At 38.3% G+C, this 24,105-nt stretch overlaps 1 protein-coding gene across 7 annotated transcripts; it reads left to right on the plus strand.

Annotated features, from left to right (window-relative positions):
* The first annotated feature begins 668 nt into the window (after window positions 1-668).
* On the plus strand, window positions 669-7,657 carry LOC113357124. Of its 7 annotated transcripts, none has more exons than XM_026600410.1 (7): window positions 669-872; window positions 1,296-1,376; window positions 1,472-1,519; window positions 1,642-1,787; window positions 2,648-2,778; window positions 2,870-2,932; window positions 3,198-7,657. In XM_026600410.1, exon 7 carries the CDS (start codon window positions 3,712-3,714, stop codon window positions 5,377-5,379), a length of 1,668 nt encoding a protein of 555 aa, XP_026456195.1. In that variant the 5' UTR covers window positions 669-872; window positions 1,296-1,376; window positions 1,472-1,519; window positions 1,642-1,787; window positions 2,648-2,778; window positions 2,870-2,932; window positions 3,198-3,711; the 3' UTR covers window positions 5,380-7,657. The 7 variants fall into 7 exon arrangements, with proteins under 7 accessions (XP_026456195.1, XP_026456196.1, XP_026456193.1 ...); XM_026600411.1 differs by having other exon boundaries at window positions 1,694-1,787; window positions 3,195-7,657; XM_026600408.1 differs by having other exon boundaries at window positions 1,694-1,787.
* The last annotated feature ends 16,448 nt before the right edge of the window (window positions 7,658-24,105 follow it).

The following is a 24,105-nucleotide window of genomic DNA, read 5'->3' on the forward strand; positions in this document are numbered from 1 at the left end:
AATCAAAAAAAATAAATGCAAAACAAGAAAAAGCTAAAACACAAGACAAGAAAATAAAAATAAGACAAGAAATACTCATCCTATGGGTTGCCTCCCATTTAGCGCTTGGTTTAAAGTCGTCAGCCCGACTATCTCCTTGCTTTTTGCGACTTAGCCGGATTCCAACACATTATGGAAATCTGATTGAATGGTACTTGGGTGTTCCTTGCCTCAAAGATGTTGAAGTAGATGACTTGTTCATCAAACTCACTAGTGGAAAAGAGGCTATTTGAGACATAATGAAACGACACCAATACCAAATGTCTCAAAACCACTATACACTGAACGCGTCGTTGACTAAAGTCAAAGCGTCGTTATGGTATAACTTTGGTTGAATTCTAGAACGACATGCTTGTTTGTGTTATTGACTAAAGTCAAAAATGTCGTTGTAGTATGACTTTTGTTGACTTCTACAACGAAAAATAGGATAGTATTGTTTACGTGATAGGTATTTTCAACTGTGTGGATGTGATTTTCTCTTCTTATGCAGAGACGGCTGGAGATGAAACATCTCACATCATCCTTATCCTTATCTTCTGAGAGAGATAAACCGTACCCCTTATTCTCTCCATCTCTTTTGCCTTTTATCTCTCTTTCTCCTTCTTCCCTCCCTCTCTCTCAGACGAATTTTTTTTTTCGTCCTTGTCTTCACCTCTACATACCTCCACCTCTTTATTTTTCTCAGACAACAATATTTCAGTTTCATCTGAGTAAAAACGAAAAATGAAAACTAGGGTTTTCACTAATCTCTTCATCAACACTTTAGTTCTATTTTTTTTTACGATTCTGGAGCATCAACTTCAACTGGTGTGATAGCAAATCTTGAGCGTCGGGTACAAATCTGGTTAATTTTATTTTTATCATATTTTTAATGTTGAAATTTAGGATTTCTTTGGTTTCGACTCTAGGGTTTTTCCCTTAATTTTCTTGCGATTTCTTTTTTGTGATTACTCGAGAGATCGAATTAATGGAGGGAATAAGTAGATCAAGTGATCCTCTCTGCCTTCATCAAGATCAGTAGCTAAAGTTAGCGTTTTTTAATTATTTTTCCCATGATTTCTTTTTAATTTCACGGTAGAAATTAGTACCACTTTTGATATTTTTTTTAATTGTGTTTTTATCAGTTTGGGTTTTACTGGTTTAGGATTAGTTATAACTTATATGTATTCTGGACCCTAAAATTTTAGTTTCTTGTTTATGTCTGGAAGTTTTATTTGATTTGTTGATTGGGTGTTATTATCTTTGTTAATAATTAGGTTACACTTGTTGGTTGGAAAGGATACCAAGACTACTCATACACTTGATGATGAAACTGGTCGAATTGATGGGCACAAATGGTATAAACTCTCTTTGAGGTTTTTAATTGTTTCGTATAATGTTACAATGGGTTAGCTTACCATTTTGTGTTTTGTTTATTTTTTCTTACATTTAGGGTTAATGAGAGTATAGACTCAGAGTCACAGTAGATGGTTGAAATTAAGTAAGTTACTTTTTTTTTTTGGTTCAGATGCGATTATATATACTGACTGAGTTGTTTGAATGACTTGTTTTCTAGTATCAATTCCAGTTGTATTTAATTTATAGTTGACTTTTTGAATTCAGGGATTTTTTGTGAATGGTTTATAATGTATTTGACAAAATCAATATGGTCCAGAGGAATGGGAAATTGGAGATCCTGGTAAAGCGTATACGAAATAGCAGGCAGCTTCTTCTGCTTCTGTTTTGTTGTTGCCCTGCCTCGGACAATGGTGAGCTCCTTCTCCTTTCTCCCTTCCCCCTTTCACTTTCTTATCCCGTTTTTCGCTTGATTTCACTATAATTGTACTGCATTTGCAGTTGTTGTTATGCATGAATGAATGGTCTGATTTAGGCTGTATACGAGGCTCCACATGGGAAACTTGTTTCGCTGTCGAATTGAAATACATTAGAAGGTCTTGTTTCGCATGTTACCATCTCCTTGGACTCCTCTCGTTCATTTTTAAGACTTTGGTAGTTTCATGAGTAGTTGTATCGATGTCAACCCATATTCCCTTTTCGTATTTCGTTGCATTTGATGTGTAGAAATATATACCATTGGTCTGTTGCATAGTGTAATTTTCCTAATTTTTTTTGAACTGTTGCATAGGTGTATCATGTGTGTGCTTTATATGTACTATGCCTTATATATACTACCTCCTATTTGGATTGAATTCATACTATTTCTTGATATATTTTTTTAGACACGTATTTTTAACCAATATTTCCATGTTCTTTAAACTAAGTGACGAATGGGTGTTGTTTGCGTACTTGAGCTTCCATTTAAAATGTTGGATTTGGTTGAGCGTTGGATCTATGGATTTCTGTTTTCCTTCCGTCGACCTCTACGTCATTTGGTTTTAATACCCTTATTGGCTTTATTTTTTAGCTTTAATCCCCTACCCAAAGTTGGTATCAAGTGCTGGTGACTATTATACTTGAATGAATGTTTTATGTATGACTGAAGTGTAATTTTGATAAGTGAAGTGTTTGCCTAGCTGTCTTTGAATGCTAATGATATATGAGGTAGAAAATCTGGTGTTGTGAGAATGTATAAAATCCTTCGTCTGTGTACTGATAATGATTTTTCTAGATTTTGCAGGTACCTTATAAGCACGTCTGAGTTACATAGGAAGAAACAATTTGTGTGATAAAATTATCCGAGACAGTGTTCACTGATTATTGTGGAACTGGAAGTGAATCTTTTCAACCTTCAACAACTTGGTAAGTACATACTTTGGGCGAAACCGCGAGTAGCATATAAATTCCCATGGTATCTTGCTCTCTAATTGAGTTAATTTTACTTTGGATGCAGTTGAAATGTTTACTATTGATAGTGTTAACAAGAATGAAGCTATTTTTTTTTAACAAAGCTAAGGTAAAGTTCTCATGCAGCATCTTGATACCTTTCCTAATTTTGGCCTTTTTTTAGATTTCTTTTTCTTTTATGATTTCCTTTTTTAGATGCTCGATTTTTCGGAAAGTTAGGTTATTATAAATAAGGGATTGTAAGATAGTTTTTGTCATTCAGTTTTTAAGAGATAATAAACTAGAGTTTTTCTCTAAAGCCTTGCATTGATTTGATTCTGTCATCAATTCGAGAGCCTTGCATCGAATCTGATTCAATTCTTCGATTCAAGAAGTCAGGTCTCTGGAAATTTTAACCTAAATTTCTAGATTGAGCTGAGTTACCGTTGATACGCTGCGCCAGGTTGGTATCAGAGACAACTACGTTCCTTGTTTGATAACACGATGCCAAGACCTCGTCGTGCACCATTGCGTACTGAAGCAGAAATCACCCGAGATGCTATTGCTGAGCTACAAGCCCAGATGGCCACGATCACTACCACTCTCCAAGCCCTTGCTGTTCAGCAACAACCACCACCAGTTCGAGAAAATATTGAACATGAAAATAATAATAACAGTAACAATGGTGACAACGAAGAAAACCCGTTTTCAGAAATAGATAACCCCTTTGCAAATCTACGCAACAACCGTCCCCTGACACAAGACAACGTCCAAATTGCAGCAGCGGATAATCATTGGGAAACATGATTCAAAACCGAGATACCAGAGTTTCATGGAAATTCTTCGGCTGAAGAACTGCTCGATTGGATAGTCACGGTGGAAGAAATTCTGGAGTTCAAACGAGCTCCAATGGATCGATGTGTTCCTGTTTTAACGATGCGTTTTCATGGAAGAGCAGCTGCATGGTGGACACAATTGAAGACAACTCGTGCACGTCTCGGAAAACCGAAGATCATGTCATGGGATAAACTTACATCAAAACTTAAGAAAACATTCTTGCCTTACAATTATGACCAGCTTATGTTTCAGCGTCTCCATACCATCCGCCAAGGCACCCGATCTGTGGCTGATTACTCCACTGAATTTTTTTTACTTCTCAATCGAGTTGATATACAAGACTCTGAGCGTCAACTGGTAGCATGGTTTACAGCAGGATTACGACAACAGATTCAACACACAATCAATCTCTTCCATCCATTGACAATGTCAGAAGCACATCAAAAAGCTTTAACTATTGAGGCACAAACTAAATCATCCTTTTCATCCTGGTATACTGTTCGTTCTTCTCGACCAAATCACACTCCGACTGCGACAGATGACGCTGTTTCTGTCAAAGCAGACACACCAATTGTTCCAGCTCTTGACAATCGGCAAACTCGACCAAACTCACTTCGTTGCTTTTCTTGTGGAGATATAGGTCACCGACAGTCTAACTGCCCCACTAGAAACAGAAGATGCCTCCTCCTTGACACTGCTGGTAATGACGTTGAAGTAATTTATGATGAGGAAGCTGCGGAGCCACAAGATGAAGTGGAGGTTCTTACAGATGATAGTGGACCAGCATTAATGTTACGACGTGTGTGTTTAGCTCCGCGTGGAACAGATATCAACCCTCAACGACATAATCTTTTTCATTCAAAGTGTACTATTGGAAGCAAGGTGCACAAATTCATAATTGACTCTGGAAGTAGCGAAAACGTCATTGCTGAGGAAGTTTTAAACAAGCTTCAATTATCAACAGAACTACATCCTAACCGTTACAAGTTGGCATGGCTGGATCGGAAAACCGATGTACTCATAACTCGACGAGCATTGATTTCTTTTTCGGTGGGTGATTCATATAAGGATCAAATTCATTGTGATGTTGCTCTGATGGATGCTTGCCATCTACTCTTAGGAAGCCCTTGGTTATTTGATCTTCGAGTACAACACGATGGCTATCGTAATACCTACAGTTTTCGTTACAATAATCGCAATTTCACTCTACAGCCTTCTTTGCCCGAGAAACAACACACACCATCAGCTCCAGTCCTTCTCTTGCAGCAAAAGGCTTTTGAACAAACACTTCGAGAAGAGGGATGTGTTCTAATATTGATCAATTCGGTTGTTAGAGAGCCTTTACCATCACCTCCAGAACACTTTCAAAGACTATTGGAGGAGTTTCAGGATGTTTTTCCCAATGAGTTACCACCCGGCCTTCCTCCCCTCAGAGACATTCAATACCATATTGATCTAATTTCAGATGTTGTTCTTCCTAATCGAGCTCATTGTCGCATGAGTCCGAGTGAGCATGAAGAACTTAGACGTCAAGTTGAGGATTTTGTGTTGAAGGGATATTTACGTGAAAGTCTGAGTCCGTGTGCAGTCCCAGCTTTGCTTATACCAAAGAATTATGGATCTTGGAGGATGTGTGCCGATAGCCGTGCTATAAATAAAATTACAGTACACTATAGATTTCCCATTCCCCGTCTCGACGATCTATTAGATCAAATTGGAGCTGCAACCGATTTTCTCTAAACTGGATCTTCGAAGTGGTTATCATCAGATACGAATCCGTCCAGGAGATGAATGGAAGACGTCTTTTAAAACTCGAGAAGGACTTTTTGAATGGCTTGTCATGCCCTTTGGCTTGTCCAATGCACCAAGCACCTTCATGCGCGTTATGAATCAATCTCTTCGGCCCTTCATAAGTAAGTTTGTAGTCGTTTATTTTGATGATATTCTCATATTTAGTAAGTCCTTAACAGAACATCTTGCACACTTGAGAGAAGTACTTCTTGTTCTCCGTCGAGATCAATTATTTGCCACACTAAAGAAGTGTGAGTTCGGCTCTCCTGAGGTTCACTTCCTTGGATACATCGTCTCAGCAGAAGGGCTAGCCGTCGACCCAGGCAAAGTAGAAGCAATCAAATCTTGGCCTACTCCTACTACTTTATCTGAAACTCGAAGTTTTCATGGTCTAGCATCTTTTTATCGAAGATTTGTGCCGCAATTTAGCAGTTTGATGGCACCTATCACTGATTGTATTCGTCATGATAGTGTCTTCACTTGGACTACCGAAGCAACTACAACTTTTGAGATCATTAAAACAAAATTGTTATCAGCACCTATACTAGCTCTTCCAGATTTTACTCAAGTTTTTGAGCTACATAGTGATGCTTCTAAGTTGGGCATTGGTGCTGTCTTGAGCCAACGCAACAGGCCTATCGCCTTCTTCAGTGAAAAGCTGGCTGGAGCTCGTCTACATTATAGTACTTACGATGTGGAATTTTATGCAGTGGTTCAAGCAATCAAACACTGGTGTCATTATCTTTTCCATAAAGAATTTGTTCTCTACACAGATCATGATGCTTTAAAACACCTGAATAGTCAAGATAAAGTCTCAGATCGTCATGCATCATGGATATCTTACTTGCAACAATTTACGTTTGTTATCAAACACACGTCAGGTGTTTCCAATCGAGTTGTTGATGCCCTGAGTCGTCGTCATTCTTTGCTGAGTGTTCTTCATGTCTCAGTTCTGGGATTTTCCACCTTTGCTGATTTGTATGAGTCTGATGATTTCTTTAGTCGAGTTCTTCTTGACGTTCAGAATGGTCTTTCTCGAGATTTCACTATGCATGATGGCTTTCTTTTTCGAGACAGTCGTCTTTGCATTCCAGACTGCAGCCTCCGTCTTAAACTTGTTGCTGAAACACATAATGAAGGTCACATTGGTCGCGACCGGACGTTGCATTTACTTTCTCAGTCTTATTTTTGGCCTGCATTGAGATGTGATGTTGAGCGTTTTGTCGAACGATGTACAATGTGTCAGACATCAAAAGGTCATGCCACGAATGTCGGTCTCTACCTTCCTCTCCCTATTCCAACACAACCATGGACAGACATCAGTATGGACTTTGTGATGGGTCTTCCTCGTACACAAAAGGGTTTCGATTCAATCTTTGTCATTGTTGATCGTTTCTCCAAGATGGTACACTTCATTCCATGTAAAAAGACAACAGATGCAGTCCAAGTCGCAACACTTTTCTTTCGAGAGGTTTACAGACTCCATGGGTTGCCAACTTCCATCGTTTCTGATCGGGATTCTCGGTTCTTAGGTCATTTTTGGAGGTCTTTATGGAAATTACTAGGAACCAGCCTTGACATGAGCTCCGCTTATCATCCTCAAACGGACGGTCAAACAGAAGTGACCAATAGATCTTTGGGGAATTTGCTTCGCTGCCTTGTGGGTGATTCTATTAAAACTTGGGATTCAAAACTTCCTCAAGCATAGTTTGCTCATAATCATTCACTAAATAGAAGTTCGGGGTTCAGTCCATTTCAGGTCGTTTATGGTCTTCTCCCTCGTGGTCCTTTGGATTTATCTACTCTTCCAGACCGTACACGTCTTCATGGTGTAGCTGATGATTTTGTAGACAACATTCATAAGGTTCATACGCAGGTTATTGCCAATCTCGAATCATCCTCCTCAAAGTACAAAGCTGTGTATGATTCTCGTCGCCGTCGTGTTCTCTTCGAAGTAGGTGATCAAGTTTGGGTATTTCTCACTAAAGATCGAATGTCGGCTCATGCTTATAATAAACTCAAGGCAAAGAAAATAGGTCCTCTCACGGTCGTGGAACGAATTAATGACAATGCTTATCGGCTACAACTTCCAGCAAACATCAACACTTCGGATGTATTCAATGTTCGTTATTTATCACGTTTTGTTCCACCAGACCCAGTTCCTGATTCGTGGTCGAATCCTTCTACCCCGGAGGGACCTGATGCAGCATCTTGATACCTTTCCTAATTTTGGCCATTTTTTTAGATTTCCTTTTCTTTTATGATTTCCTTTTTTAGATGCTCGATTTTTAGGAAAGTTAGGTTATTATAAATAAGGGATTGTAAGATAGTTTTTTTCATTCCGTTTTTAAGAGATAATAAACTAGAGTTTTTCTCTAAAGCCTTGCATTGATTTGATTCTGTCATCAATTCGAGAGCCTTGCATCGAATCTGATTCAATTCTTCGATTCAAGAAGTCAGGTCTCTGGAAATTTTAACCTAAATTTCTAGATTGAGCTGAGTTACCGTTGATACGCTGCGCCAAGTTCCCCTGCTTCTCTCTGCATTTTGTTGAACTATCCCTTTCAGGCTTGTTAATGGAAACTATCTGAACTGTATGTGTTTTTGGTGCAAAAGTTCCTCGTTCTAACAGGTGTGAACTTGATATGCACAAATGCTTGTACTTTATGTGCTTATGTATCTCTGTATGTATGGCTTTAATTTCATGCCTATGGGCACATCATAAACCTTGTCTTCACTTATGTTGGGCTAGTAACTGGTCTGAATGTTGGTGTTCATCCTTTAAACCCTTTGTTATCGAATTATTATGTGTACGCATTTAGTTTGGAAAATCATGGCTGGCTGTAGTGGTTAGTTTGGAAATCACTTCTGCCAACTCTTAGCCATCAAGGTAGTAGTGTTTTAAAAAGCGAAAGTGTAAAGCGATACACTCTCTTAGCAAGGCGCAAAGCGCTGCTAGAAAGCGTTATCTGAATATCTAGATTAACAAATACTTGTAGTTCCATATGAAAACGACTGAGAAGTTGATTCTTTCTGGTTCACATATCTTGGGTAAACATGGTCAAAGAATGGGCAAGAAACGTCTAAAAAAAAATGGCAGTAAGAGAGAATAAAATAGTTATAGGTGTTTTAAATATTATTTCAGGCTATAAAAAAGCTAAACAAAGTCAAAAGACATATAGGGCAGAATTTTTGGGCTTTAAAGCCCCAAAAAAATATGACAGAGAAAACATATTAGCAAAGCGTGAGTATCAAGGCGTTTCGGTGGCAAAGCGCTAAAAAGCGGGAATTAAAGCATGAAGCAAAACATTTTTTAAAACACTGCAAGGTACTTTGAATAGACATATCTTTGACTATTTCTGTTTTTTTATGCAAATTGTTCCTTGTGTTGGATGAAAATCTTACGGAGGTTTGTTGATTTTGTATGATTGAATTATGGGTAGGATGATGACATTGTTCAAATCAGTAGATAGGAGATTAAACTTTTGAGTTAGATTTGAGCTACTTAGTGAAAACTAAGAATTCAGGTACCTATGTTTTCTTATGAACTGTTGCACTTTATGGCATGTGGGTTTGGGCTACATAGCGAGAACGAAAAATTTGGGTAGCTGTATTTTCTTGAGTCTTGTTATTTTTCGTGAATTTTTGTACTCAGTTGTGGATGAGTTAAGTCATCTTCGTGAGGTGACAAAAACTAGTGTAAATTGTATTTGCTCTTTTATAGCAGGAATGGAAAAGCCTAGACTTGCACGAAGACTTGATATATTTCCACAGTTCAGCTTAATGAAATTACCGTTGCCACCACCATTGCCAACAGATCCTCTAGAAGAAAAAGAAACGGAGGATGATGAAGGTGAATCTTTCTTAATCTCTCATCAAGTTTCGATGTTTGATTACTGTCCTTAGTGTGCTAGTTTCCAGTTAGATTTGTAACTTTGTATAATTATACCCAATATTAGTTATACGTAAGATTAGTGATGCTATTAAGCACACGATTGCTGCAGCTAAGCTACATCCCATCCACAGTTTTAATCTAATTCAGTGTTGGGTGCTTCTGTGTTCTGACTGCACAGTTGCTTTAGTTGGAATTTGTCTAGTAGCTTAGATCATCTGTTTACTAGTTAAGCACAATTGTTGCGATGATGATGTTGAAATTAGATAAGGAGATGGTGGGAGCTATCCATTGTCATGAAGTTACTTGTTGTGCTATTATTCAAATGCCATGGTACTGTTTGTAAGTTCATCATGGTTAACCGATGTTGAAACTTTATTTTTGATGCAGGTGCACTGTTCGGAAATTGGGGATTTTTTGATCATCGGGCAGCTTATCATTTTGCTCGTTTGCACTTGTCATTAAAAAACCTTCAACTTATTAGGACTTGCAGCACTTATCTTTCAGAAAAATCTTGAACATATTAGGACCTGTATTGGTGTTAATACAACATTCAAATCTTTTTGAATCATTTATGAACTGAATATATGAATAGAATGAATGTTCAATTTGAATGATAATTCCAATTTATAAATTCAGGTTTTTATTTTTATGTAATTTGAGTTCTGAATCAGATTATTTCAGCCCAGTCAGAATGGTTGCAATCAATCAGCCAAATCTGATTTGTTTTTTTATATAAAATAAATTAAATCAACGACGTAATACAGGTGTCGCGCTCAACGACAATCTGGAACTATCGTAATTCAGCAGCATAACGAAAGTGTCGTTCCAGAAAAAGACACTTAATCTACGACACTTTCAACTGCAACAGGAAAGTGTCGTTTAAATCGTTAAAACGACACTATGTAACTATCTTAAAACGGTTGTTTTCCACTAGTGACTCCATAGTCAAGGTGCCATTGTGGACATCAATCTTCGTTCTAGTTGTACTCAAAAATGGTCTGCCCTACACTAAAGGTGTAGACGAGGATGAATTCACATCACCCATGTCTAAAACGTAGAAATACACTGGAAATATTAGTCCTTTTACCGGCACCAAAACATCATCAACAATCCCTTTCGGGTAAACATTATATCTATCGGCAAGTTGAATAACTATGCCGGTTTTCTTGAGAGGACCAAGGTTTAAAGCATCATAAATAGAAGTAGGAATAACATTAATAGAAACTCCTAAACCTAACATAGCTTTTGTAAACCTCGTTTTACCAATTGTGCATGGAATTGTGAAACTACTGGGATCCTTTAGTTTAGGTGGGAGTTTCTTTCGAAGTTATGCCGAAGCATTCTCCCGCACACTCATTACCTCATTATCGGTTAGCTTGTGCTTGTTAGTGCACAATTCCTTTACACACTTTGCATAGCGAGGAGATTGCCTAATTACTTCAATGAGTGGAATATTCACTTGGGCCTTCTTAAAAACATCCCAAATATCCCTATCTTGCTCCACCTTTGTATTAGCTTTAACGAAACTGTCAGGAAAAGGTAGAGGAGGAACATAAGTAGGAATATGATTTTTAGAGTTGGAAATAGGTACCTCGGAAGTTTGGGGGAAATCAGCATCCTTTTCCTCCAAAACTGGTTCCTTTGGGGCTTCTTCTTTACCCGAATCAGTAATTTCAGGCTGCACAAGTCGTGTACCACTTCCAAACATAATAGCATTGACACCATCTCTTGGGTTAAGAGGTTGGGAAAGGAGTTTCCCACCATTTTGTGCATGCAACTGATTGATCTCCTCGGCCATCGAACCAACTTGTGTTTGCAAGTCCTTGACCGCACCCTCCGTTCTTTGCATAAAAGATTTCAGCAACTCTTCCATATTGGACTCTTGATTTTGAGGTTGTTTTTGTGGTGGTTGATCAACGTGTGATTGCAACTCCTTAATTGCATTATCTGTTTTATGCTGATTTAAGTTTGCTAGTGTTGATTTTGCTGTACCACGGACATTAGAGCCTCCACCAAAGTAACCATCTTTGCCAATTCTGAATTTTGGGCATGTTGCGGTTGTTGCACTTGTTGTTGGAACTCACTCGGATGGTTGTAAACAGAACTTGTACTTGCAACTTGCTCGTAAGTGTTGGAGTAAATACCATACGGCTGAGTTGAGAATATAGCATTGACATGCTCTACGTTCTCATAAGTTGGGCATGATGGTTTTACAACCACTGCTGCAATTTGTTGCATCATTGACATCATATTGCTCATTTGTTGACGTAATTCAGTAATCTCGTCAACTTGATTAACTCCCTTGGTAGGTGGTTCTGATCCACGACTTGAAAATTGTAGAGAATTTGTTGTCATACTCTCAATCAACTCTCTAGCATGTGTCACCGTCTTGTTCATAAGTGCACCACCACTTGCAGCGTCAATAAGATTCATTTCACTTGCTTGGAGACCTTCATAGAAGTATTGGATAATCATTGCATCACTAAATTGGTGATGAGGGCAGCTTGCTACCAATCTCTTGTACTGTTCCCAACATTCATACAACGATTCCCCCACACTTTGTTTCATCCCACAAATCTCCTTGCGAATTTGAGTCGCTTTCGACGCAGGAAAATATCTCTCCAAGAAAAGTTTCTTCAACCCATTCCATGTTGTAATACTACCAGGAGGTAAGTAATATAACCAATCTTTAGCTGCATCGAGTAAAGAGAAAGGAAAAGAACGCAACATTCCTTCATCTGCATTAGCCCCATTAGGTATCATGTTTGTCATCAACCATTGAAACTCCATAAGATGCTTGTTCGGATCTTCCCATACACATCCATGGAACTTTGGTATTTGACTGATCAATCCTGGCTTGATATCAAAGTGGAAGTTGCTTCAATACACCAATGTTGTTGATCCAACTTATACGAAGCAAGCTCCTTGAGTGTACGATTTGCATCACCCATTGCTTCCCTCGGTTTGTATTTTAGTAAGGTACCTGAAACACAATTCTCAAAACGGAATTAAAAACTAGAATAGAAATAAGAAACCAAAAAAAAAAACCGCTGCCTCCCTGGCAGCGGCACCAAAATTTGATCGCAGTCGTATGCGTCAAAAATAATTCACTTTCTTACTCAACAAAATATAAATGAAGTACAAGGTAAGGAAGAGTTCGTTTCCACAGAGAGGCAATTGTTTTTATAAAAATTCTAGTTTCTTAGTAACCAATGGAGGGGATTTTTGTTTTATCAAAATAAACAAAGCAATAAAGTAATGAAAATAGTTGAAAATAATCAATAGAGAGAGATACTGGTCAAGGAGTTAATCTTTTATCTTAAACAAGTGCTTCCATTCATGATTAGAATTACAATTTAATCTCTTCATCATCAAAAGCCTAGAGTATCAAGAGAGCAAGATATTCCATTAATTTTCTAAGTTCATTAACACACACATCAGAGCTGCGTATGTGAATTCTACCTAAATAATAACCTAACGCCTTGCGCTAATTAAGTTCAATTCTTAGGAGTATTAAGTTTTAGAAATAGGCTAATCAATGCAATTGTCATACATTGCGCATCATGATGAGTGCTAAAAAGTGCATATTTCTATATCTTTTTGTTGGCAATTAACTCATCTTTTGTGCTCTAATTCTCCATTTTATCCCATATTCTGTATTTTCATTGTTTTCAAGAATAAATACTTTTCTCAATTAATTTTGCATTTTTAGGTACTAAATAAAGCCTTGTTAACTCACGGAGCGAAAAGAGAAGAAAAGTAGTGAAAAGCCGGGAGGAATTACGCAAGGAAGCCGCGAGGAATGTTGTGCACAAGACCAAAAGGCTAGAAATGGGCTTAACAAGAAAGAATTGTTCTTAAAGAAGATATGGGCTTGGCATACCCAAGGCCCAAAACCCTTACCCAAACCCATTTCCAATATCCATACCCGTCTCCTTCGTCAGCCGTCAGATTGGATCACATCTGAATCCAATGGTCGCAGCATCGCCAGTACATCGAAGTATGAAGCTCCTGTCTAACACTACAGCACCTAACTCCATCTTGAGCCGTCAGTTTCGTTGTATCAGGCATCTGACGGTCGATACCAGCCTCTTCACTTGTAGCCGTTAGATCAATCTATCATTTCCGCATCCCATGGCTCAGCTTCGCGAATCATCGAGACTTGATGCAACCGCTCAACACCCAAACACCTAACACCTATACCCATCGCCAAACACTCCCCTCCTTTCCATCGAACCCATCTTCTTCCTCCCACTCCCTCTGCAACTACTCCACTGTCACCACCTTCTGCATCATCGCCACCACTCCCTGACACCACCAAACCACTCTACTCCACCCTAAAAGCGAAACCCATCATTTCCCCCATCTTTCTAGCCTCCTACTTCATCAATCTCGCACCTTTCCTATCTCTGAAACCCTAGGTTAGAGATTGATGAATTAGGTGAAGCTAAAGAAGAAATTGAGGCGTGGGAATGAAGCAGTGAAGTCAGAGGAAGAGGAGCAGCTGCAGTCAGCATGGGAAAGATTTGACCCATCAAATTAGGTAATTGTGTAACCCTAATTCAACTGCCCTGTTTTGAATTTGGGGGAAATGTATGTAACCCTAATTCTATATATTGTAACTATAAATATGGGTTGTGGGTGTTGTGTTGAAGATATCCTGGACTAGCCAGTGCTTCATCCAAGAGGACTGGAATAGCCAGTGCCTCAAGGGTTAGTTTTTACTTTAAATGATGTTGTACATTTCAATTGTTTTTATCCTATCCATGCTTTGATCTTGTTGTGCTTGAATTGTCTAGGATTGAACATCCTTTTAGGTTGTTAAAACACTAAGCAAGCTTCTCTGCGAGTAGTTGCAGTGTGAGGAGAGCCCCAATTACTACAAGGTTTAGAATTATCTTAGTGCCTTTAGCCTCCTTTCTATACCAACCCTTAGATGAACAGCCGGCTTTGAACCGCAACTGTCATCTAGTTATTCAGAAAGCTTAGAAGCTGACTGATAACTAACAAGGGACAAGAACATAGCTGGAGGACCTGCCTTTGTTTCTTTATCACTGCCCTTGGCTAACAGCCTTGGTTTGTTTATCTTTGTTTCAATGTTTCTTATTCACTGCCACTGAATTTCACTTTTTTTGTTCTCTGTCACTGTTACCTCATTGCTTTAGTTACTTCCTTGTTAATTTAGATAACTAGCTTAAAAACTTCAACTATACACCCTAGTCTCTGTGGTTCGACCCTTCCTTGCACACTCACTACAACAGAACCTGTGCACTTGCAGGTATTAGTTTGTAGGCCTTTTAGAAACCTACCAAGTTTTTGGCGCCGTTGCCGGGGACTTGGCGCTGTGTAGTTGAACAAAAAAAAAAAAAAAAATTCTCTTGCTTTTCTCTTTTCAACCTGCTGTAACTTAGTGTAACTTACCTGCTGTGTAGTTATGATAAGCATCTTAGTGTAAGCATCTGCATCATTCGCATTGCATCATTAGCATATTGCATCATCTTCAGCATATTAGCCTATTCCTGCATCCTAGATTTGTAGTGTTAGCTGTAGTAGCATCTTGCATCTGTAGCTTTTCTTCGTTGCATTCTTGCATACTCTGTAGCATACCCAACTGCATCTGCATCATTAACCTTGCATCTGCATATCTACATCTTTGCATATGCATCAGCATATAGCATATTAGTCTGCCATTTGCATCTTAATTTGCATCAGCATCTGCATATTGCATCTCTGCATCTTCATTGCTGTTGTATCTACATTCCTAAAGCATATCTTGTTGTTGCATTTATCATATCCTGCTGTTGCTGCTTATTGTTGTTGTTGTTGTAAAACTGCATTGCTGCATCTTGACTTGCTAGAGTAGCTTCATAGCCCCTCACTTGCTAGCATAGCTTCATAAGAACTGAAATTTGTCTATACTCTTCACTGTTTCTCACTTCTTCTCACTACATTGCATGTGAGTTGCTGTTGCTGCTGAGTCTGTGCTGCTGCTGCTGAACTTCTCCTGGTCCTGCTGCTGAGTCTGTGTTGCTGCTGCTGCCTGAACTGAGCTGTGATGCTACTGCTTCTGCAACACTGTTGCTGCCAAGGCTAAGAGAAAGAAGAACTTTGGGCTAAAACCCAGTTCACTGGGTTTGTGTTTCTTTCACACTAAAACTCTGGGCTTGTAAGAATTTGTTTTGAAGCTGTTTAAACCCAACTGCAAATTTTGTTTCTGAACTGTGGGCTTGACCCAAACAAAAAATTGAAAAACATTTTCAAATCCCAAGTGGGCCTCGTTCATTACTGGGCTTGGTTCACTGAACTGCTGAAACTTCTGGGCCGTAAATTTGTGTGGGCCGTGTACTCAAAAACTTTTTCCCTAAAAACCAAAAATTTTCTCTTTCCCATCAAAAACCAAATGTTTTTCATTCCCCACAAAAACCAAATGTCTCCCGACAAAACCAAATTTTTCCCAGAAAGTCCAATCCTATCAAAACCAAATGTATGACAAATTTTTTGTATATAATCCAGTAGATAAAAAGAAAAAAAAAACAAATTGTTTCTTTTCTACATATTTTGCTAATCCAATATGATCTCGGCTGACATATGTTGGATTCTTGCCTTGAATAACGGAGTTCTAGTATTGCTTTTGCCGAAATCGGGTATTCTCTTTCCTTTTTCTCTACTCAGCATAATCCTCTTCATATGTTGTATTATAATTCTTTACATCTTTTGAAACATTGAGGACAATGTTTAGTTTAGGTTTGGGGGTAAAGAGTATATACCACGATAGCATGCAATAATTGAAAATAGAACTCTTTCTTTTTGAAAAATAAAAAAAATAAATAAAAATAAATGAAAAATGAAAATAAAAAAATAAAAAAATAGAAAATGATAAAAACATAAAAATGGAGCTCATTTACCTTGAAATGTTGACTCTTGAGCATGTATGTAAACATAAGGATTCTTAGTCTAGATATTTAGGCACCCTGATTCTAGCACAATTCACATGTGATAAGAAACTTGCACACGCACAATCTACCAATACATGTATAGCCTCGATCTTCAAGGTGTTTGATAGGAAGTTAGATTGCCAATCACTTTAGAATACTGAATGAGACTTGACTAGCTTGTTCTTTGGTTGGCTGGGATAGAAGTTGGAGGATACGTTAAGAAAAGCAACCATAGAATTTGACCGGATGCATTCGATAAGGGCCACCTCTTGCTAAGAGTCATGTAATTATGTTTTTCTTTTTGTTCATGTATCAAAAGTGTCACTATGTTGTAAAGATCAAAGTTATTTCTCCCAAAAAAATATCAGAAAAAAAAAATCAAGTATTTATTTATTCCATGTTTTGTCATGTTAAAGACAATAGTTCTCTCTTGTTCCAAAAATAAAAGAGAGTAATCAATGTAAATAAGAGTCATGTAAAGAGTCATCTTTTTGTTGTAAATAGTCTTGTAATAAGCAAGGAGGGTGCATCCATCAATGTATAACGCGGGTAAACTGAAATATCACCAACTCATTGGGTGAACATTCACAATTCTCGTAAAGTCGGACAACTAGCTTGGCTTAGAATTCGGTTCTTAGCCTAAAAACTATCTCTTGGTGACTAGTAGTCATAACTTTAGGTCATTCTAGAAACATGTGTAGATACACTTTACACTCTTATCACGTGTCTTTAGTTGTTATCAGTGCTAGGATTGTGCCTTTGATAGCTAGATTGACATCTCCATTTTGCTGTGAGCTTCTACTGTCTTGCACATGTCAGATTTCATGGAATCTGACTTATATTTCGTCCTAGAACTTTGTAGGTACGTTCTAAGAAAACCTTCACGAGACTTCAACTCGTCCACTAGGGACACTTAGTGGTTTAAAAGGCTTAGTGCATATGCTAAATGCATTCGAGAGACCAGCGACAGTGGTATAGGTAGGATTTCCTTAGTTTTGTTTTACTTGAGGACAAGTAAAAATTCAGGTTTGGGGGTATTTGATGAGTGCTAAAAAGTGCATATTTCTATATCTTTTTGTTGGCAATTAACTCATCTTTTGTGCTCTAATTCTCCATTTTATCCCATATTCTGTATTTTCATTTTCAAGAATAAATACTTTTCTCAATTAATTTTGCATTTTTAGGTACTGAATAAAGCCTAGTTAACTCACGGAGCGAAAAGAGCAGAAAAGTAGTGAAAAGCCGGGAGGAATTACGCAAGGAAGCCGCGAGGAATGTTGTGCACAAGACCAAAAGGCTAGAAATGGGCTTAACAAGAAAGAATTGTTCTTAAAGAAGATATGGGCTTGGCATACCCAAGGCCCAAACCCATTTCCAATATCCATACCCGTCTCCTTCGTCAGCCGTCAGATTGGATCACATCTGAATCCAATGGTCGCAGCATCGCCAGTACATCGAAGTCTGAAGCTCCTGTCTAACACTACAGCACCTAACTCCATCTTGAGCCGCCAGTTTCGTTGTATCAGGCATACGACGGTCGATACCAGCCTCTTCACTTGTAGCCGTTAGATCAATCTATCATTTCCGCATCCCACGGCTCAGCTTCGCGAATCATCGAGACTTGATGCAACCGCTCAACACCCAAACACCTAACACCTATACCCATCGCCAAACACTCCCCTCCTTTCCATCGAACTCATCTTCTTCCTCCCACTCCCTCTACAACTACTCCACTGTCACCACCTTCTGCATCATCGCCACCACTCCCTGACACCACCAAACCACTCTACTCCATCCTAAAAGTGAAACCCATCATTTCCCCCATCTTTCTAGCCTCCTACTTCATCAATCTCGCACCTTTCCTATCTCTGAAACCCTAGGTTAGAGATTGATGAATTAGGTGAAGCTAAAGAAGAAATTGAGGCGTGGGAATGAAGCAGTGAAGTCAGAGGAAGAGGAGCAGCTGCAGTCAGCATGGGAAAGATTTGACCCATCAAATTAGGTAATTGTGTAACCCTAATTCAACTGCCCTGTTTTGAATTTGGGGGAAATGTCTGTAACCCTAATTCTGTATATTGTAACTATAAATATGGGTTGTGGGTGTTGTGTTGAAGATATGCCTGGACTAGCCAGTGCTTCATCCAAGAGGACTGGAATAGCCAGTGCCTCAAGGGTTAGTTTTTACTTTAAATGATGTTGTACATTTCAATTGTTTTTATCCTATCCATGCTTTGATCTTGTTGTGCTTGAATTGTCTAGGATTGAACATCCTTTTAGGTTGTTAAAACACTAAGCAAGCTTCTCTGCGAGTAGTTGCAGTGTGAGAGCCCCAATTACTACAAGGTTTAGAATTATCTTAGTGCCTTTAGCCTCCTTTCTAGACCAACCCTTAGATGAACAGCCGGCTTTGAACCGCAACTGTCATCTAGTTATTCAGAAAGCCTAGAAGCTGACTGATAACTAACAAGGGACAAGAACATAGCTGGAGGACCTGCCTTTGTTTCTTTATCACTGCCCTTGGCTAACAGCCTTGGTTTGTTTATCTTTGTTTCAATGTTTCTTATTCACTGCCACTGAATTTCACTTTTTTTGTTCTCTGTCACTGTTACCTCATTGCTTTAGTTACTGCCTTGTTAATTTAGATAACTAGCTTAAAAACTTCAACTATACACCCTAGTCTCTGTGGTTCGACCCTGCCAGACCCTGTGGACTTGCAGGTATTAGTTTGTAGGCCTTTTAGAAACCTACCACATAACAATTCGGACAATGGTCAAACTCTACATATGAGCACAAGAGTGTATCACTACAAACCGTGATCATATCATGCTACTTGTATTCGGGGTTATCGCTCGATGAAAAACCCTAAAATAGCTATGGACAAGGATGCAAGTTCAATTAATTGGCCACTTAACCAAACAAACATCTAATACTATCGCAATACATCAATCATGTGATTATTAAAAACAGTAGAGATTTGAACGATAATCAAGAGAGAAAACTAATGCATTAATCAAGCACAAGTTGTGGATATAGGACTACATCCTTAACCAATAATATTAAATTATCTACTCATAGCTATGGAGTTCATCATAATCAATAATCAAATAAAGAAGATGAAAGCAAACCAAACCCTAGTAACGTAAACAAAAGAGGCTCTCTCCTTCAAAGCTCCAAATAGAATACGTGAATACCAAAGTTGTAGAAATCTCTTTCCCTTTGTAGCTTTCTTATCTCAAAAACTAGGTCAAGTCTCAAAAACCCATATCCAATGTGTCCACCAAGCCCACACAAGAGAAATACCCATGTATGAATTCTGCTCAAAAAGTATCACCGGACGTCCCAGAAAGTGACCGGAACTTGGACGAAAACGTGACCGGAAAGCATCTCAGGTGATCGGAAAAGTCCACCCGGTCACCCGGTCAAACATAACGGTCAAAGGAGTCAGCTCTGAGTCAAGACAACTCAGCTGAGTCCGGGTCTAACTTGTCATGGCTTAAGCTTGCAGGCCATCTTGCCAGGCCAACCCACTATTGCACCATGGTTGTGCTTCATCATCAATGTTGCACTTCCTCCTCTGCAAGTCATTGCACCAACTTGCAACCACAGTCATGTGAACATTTCTTCCATCTGTGGCTCCTTGCAAACTGCAACTCAACAACATTTATTCTCTAGCACCAACTGCGGCTTCATATACTCTTTCAAAGCAACAGATCTGTCACCACTGCAATTCAGTAACTCCACCTGCAATTTCATATCACATCAACCTGCAATACAGTCCCAACTCCAACCTGAAACTGTACTTCATAAACACCACCAGCTCCTGACACTAAGCTATATCAACTTAACCATTTGACATTCTCAACATCTCAGTCCCTGCAATTGCACTGCCATATTTCAGCACCACTTCCTGCGGCATCTCAAGCCTAGCTCCAGTTCACTTGCACATAGCAATTCATCTCCAAATACTCATCACTGCACCTGCATCACTACACAATCAAATACAACATCATCTCACTCTCAGCTGCAACAACACTATTTTATTGCTTCGGCTTTCGTTCTTCCTTGTTCTTGGCTGCAGCTATTCTTCATCACCATTTGCAACAACTGATACCACTTTCGAAATCTCCACTTTGCTCTTTCACTAGCACCAGACATCAGCGGAAATAGCTTAGCTTCATTGCTTGCTTCTATCTCAGGCCATCCAACAAACACCACACAGATTCAGTTCCACAACCATGCATTCACAATCAACATTTCAACAACACCCTTTCCACCTGAGCTGCAACTTCATCTGAACAACCTAGCCGCAGCTGCATATGTAAATGAACACCAAGTCCTAACTATCATCTAAACATCAAGTACCCATGACTCAACTCAAGACCATCAATCTGCAGTTCAGTTCTAGCTTCACTGCCAATCAACAATTAACATCACCAGAATTCCATCTTCTGCTGTCACGAGCACAACTTCGAGCAATTCAAAACAACCCAAGATTTCAATTTCTTCTCGATTCAATTCCATCATAATCTCAACATCTCCCATGAGTTTCTACATAACTTTCCCATGAATTTCAACATCTCAGATCTACCTTCTTCTTCATCTTCCTCTTAAGAGTTCAACACAGAGACCACCATCTCTTCCAAGTTTGTTGTACAAATCAGATTTGAGCAAAACCCCTTTCCTCTTTGGCTAAAACCACCATGAACTCGAGTCAGCAGCATCAATTCTTCCCTTCTCTGTGTATTCTCAACTTTAGAAATTCATCACATAAATCCCATCTGAACAGCAACCCTAGCATCATTTTCTTCTCATTACAACACCATCATCAGATTCAACACCATCAAACCCAATAATCCGACAAACCCATCTCCTAATCTTCATTACTTCCTCCATTTCCTTGACCTACCAGTAGCAGCGGATTTATCTCAGTTATTCTCTCAATAAACCTTCTTCCTCTCTGTAATTGCTCAGAATCACCACCACAATCTTCTCGTGTAATATATATATATATTCAATTCGAACCAGTATTTACCACCGCTTCGATCATCTCCGATCAAAACTTCATGGATCTCTGAATTACTCTCGACTGCGCATCTATTTCCTCAAGTCTCTCAGTTTCAGACAGACACAATAATGAGGAGAAATCTCTAGGTTTTAGGGTTGTAATGAATAAAATTGATATTGACACCCTGCACTCCTTGATAAGGGCCACCAAAGTGATATTTGGCTTGTCAGTTTTAGAGAACTGACTGCCTATTCTGTTTTCTTGCTTAATTGTCAGTTGCGCGAAACTGACAGATATTCTTCACCTCTTTTGCTGCATCACTTTAGCTGGATCCAAGTATCACTCGCCGTGAATTGACCTTTTTGCCTTTTACGCTCCAAATGCACGATTTCTCCTTCTTTTGCTCAAAAGGACTCCATTGCACCTAATAACTCAAAACTAAACATAAAAGATGCAATTCACAAGGATATTAACGAAGAAAGCATAAATACTAGATATAAAATTAGGTGTTTTACAACACCTATCAAGCACAACAAACTCTTTTATTCCATTCGGCTCTAGAACAATCGAGCATGTATGTTGTGACAAACAGGAGTCATCTCTACAAAGCAAACCTTCTTTGCTTTGATCTTTTTGTGGAAGTACAAGTCATGTCCAAAGTAAGTGTTTGAGGTTCAGGAGGAACAACAAAAGAATTGCCAAACTTCAAAATGACATGCAAAAGATGAATCTGACTCTGGAGAAGCAGTCAGTGACGCCTGAGTACAAGAAGAAGTCCAAAAGATTCAGAGTCAGACGAGGTAAGTCTGTTTATTGTACAAACCTTGAAATGTCACCTTGTGACACAAGAAGTGAACATTCTGTTCACTGCAATACTATCTAAATTATAGTAATGAATTGTATCCTTATTTTGGACTTGAAAAAATAAGGATTACTTCAAGGTTGTTCAAGTCTTGAAAATCTTTTGTTGATTTTCTGTTCTATTTTGAGCAAGTAAATATTTTATCGTTGAAATAGATAATAGATCATGAACCGTGGAGACTTTTCAAAGTCCTTTATGGTTTTATTATCCTAGAAGTCTATTTATGTTCATTTTGAACATCATTATACTTTACCTTTTTTTATTCAAAAGATACAGTCTCATGGCTCCTATAACAAGAGGTACCACAAAAAGAGATGCTTTAGAAGCAGTCAATGTGTATCTGTGTGAAGGAATTCAGTCCTCAAGGGAAAGAAAGGTGAAGGATATGACTAATGATCCAGGTTCTTCCTCCAACTTCCTATTGTTTGTTTGTCATTCTGATAATAACTTTAGGATTATGCTAAAGGATTTCATCAGAAAAAGAAATGATTTAAAATCTCGAATTGTTTCATCTTTAGAAGATATTTCTCACTATGAACAAATGTTGTTTCTAACAAAGAACACTCTGCGTGAACTGAAAAGAGAACTTAATGAATTAACTGATATTTCCGAAGATTTGGAGGAATTGAATGATCCGATTATCAATGGATTTTTCAATAATGAGAAGGAATTCTTTGTAGATGCCCTGAAAAAGCTCTACAATGTATAGTAAATCTGCTTATGAGAATTTATTTCTTGTGTTTTTAGAAGAATAACTAGGGTTTGGAATAGCCATTATTGTGAGTACACATAGCTATGTCCAACGTTTTCATCTTCATGTTTTTAGATTTATTTATTTAAATTCTAAGTTTCTTGGAAGATGATTTTTGCAATTTTAATCTTTATGATTTTATATATTGCAAATGGTTATGGGATATGTTGAATACGTCCGTGAACCTGTAACTGTCCCATACTTGTTCAAAATTTATCTCTATTATGTCGGTATGAAAGTATTGATAAAAGATAGAATGAACTTTTGACAAACAAAAGTTAAAGCCTTTTATGTCAAACTTTGATGGAGGAAAGGATAAAACTTTTGTTTACAAATAGAATGAATCCTTGTGCAAATAGTGATGAAAAATAGAATGAATCCTTGTATATTCCGCAGTGTTGGCCGATCTCCGATCCACATTTTTGTGCACATACTGTGTTGCTCCGTAAGTTCTCTTATGTAGAGCATGACCAATTGAGTTGATCATTTTTGTGGTTGATTCAATTGAGATCTTTGGATTTCAAATTCATGTTTTCATGTGATTTGGTTATATCCAAAGAAATCCTTCTTTTCTCGTAAAGCAAGGTCGCCTTTGTTGTTCTTTCGGGAATGAAATTTTATGGGGAGAGTTCTTAATTGAACTTGTGCTTAATTGCCAAATCCTTGTGGGGTGCGGCTGTGGAATATTATAGGAGTTATCTTGTATCTTTATAAACTCTTTGATGAATGCATTTAGCTTCGTCTTTATGATTGCATCTAAATAAGTTGGTATGTTATTCTATTTTGGTCATGAAGTATCTCTATCAAAATTTCATGAGGAACCCACGAGTTTTCGTACCTTTGCCAATTTATATTGAAAAAAAGGGGAGAATTAATGTGTAGTTTCATACTACAGATACATATGGTTTACGGATCATTGTGTAAGGGGGAGTGGTTTTCATGTTGAGATGAAGTATTGACCAAGGGGGAGTGATACATATCACCATAGTATTATTGTCAAAGTTGTGATACAATTGAACTTTGATGCTGTGTAATAATACTATGACATTGTATAACAATGATTGAGATCATTTGTTTTCTCATTGTTATCGCGACGGATCTTCAACAACTATGATGCTGAGTTGAACATGTTTAGAATCATGGAGTACTTGGAAGTGATGAAGTTTTCGAGTCGTATTGGAGATGCCAAGGAGATCAAGCATTTGGATGAGAAGCTACAATTCTTAA

This window comes from Papaver somniferum, chromosome 3, assembly GCF_003573695.1.
Source record: "Papaver somniferum cultivar HN1 chromosome 3, ASM357369v1, whole genome shotgun sequence".
Lineage (NCBI taxonomy): Eukaryota > Viridiplantae > Streptophyta > Magnoliopsida > Ranunculales > Papaveraceae > Papaver > Papaver somniferum.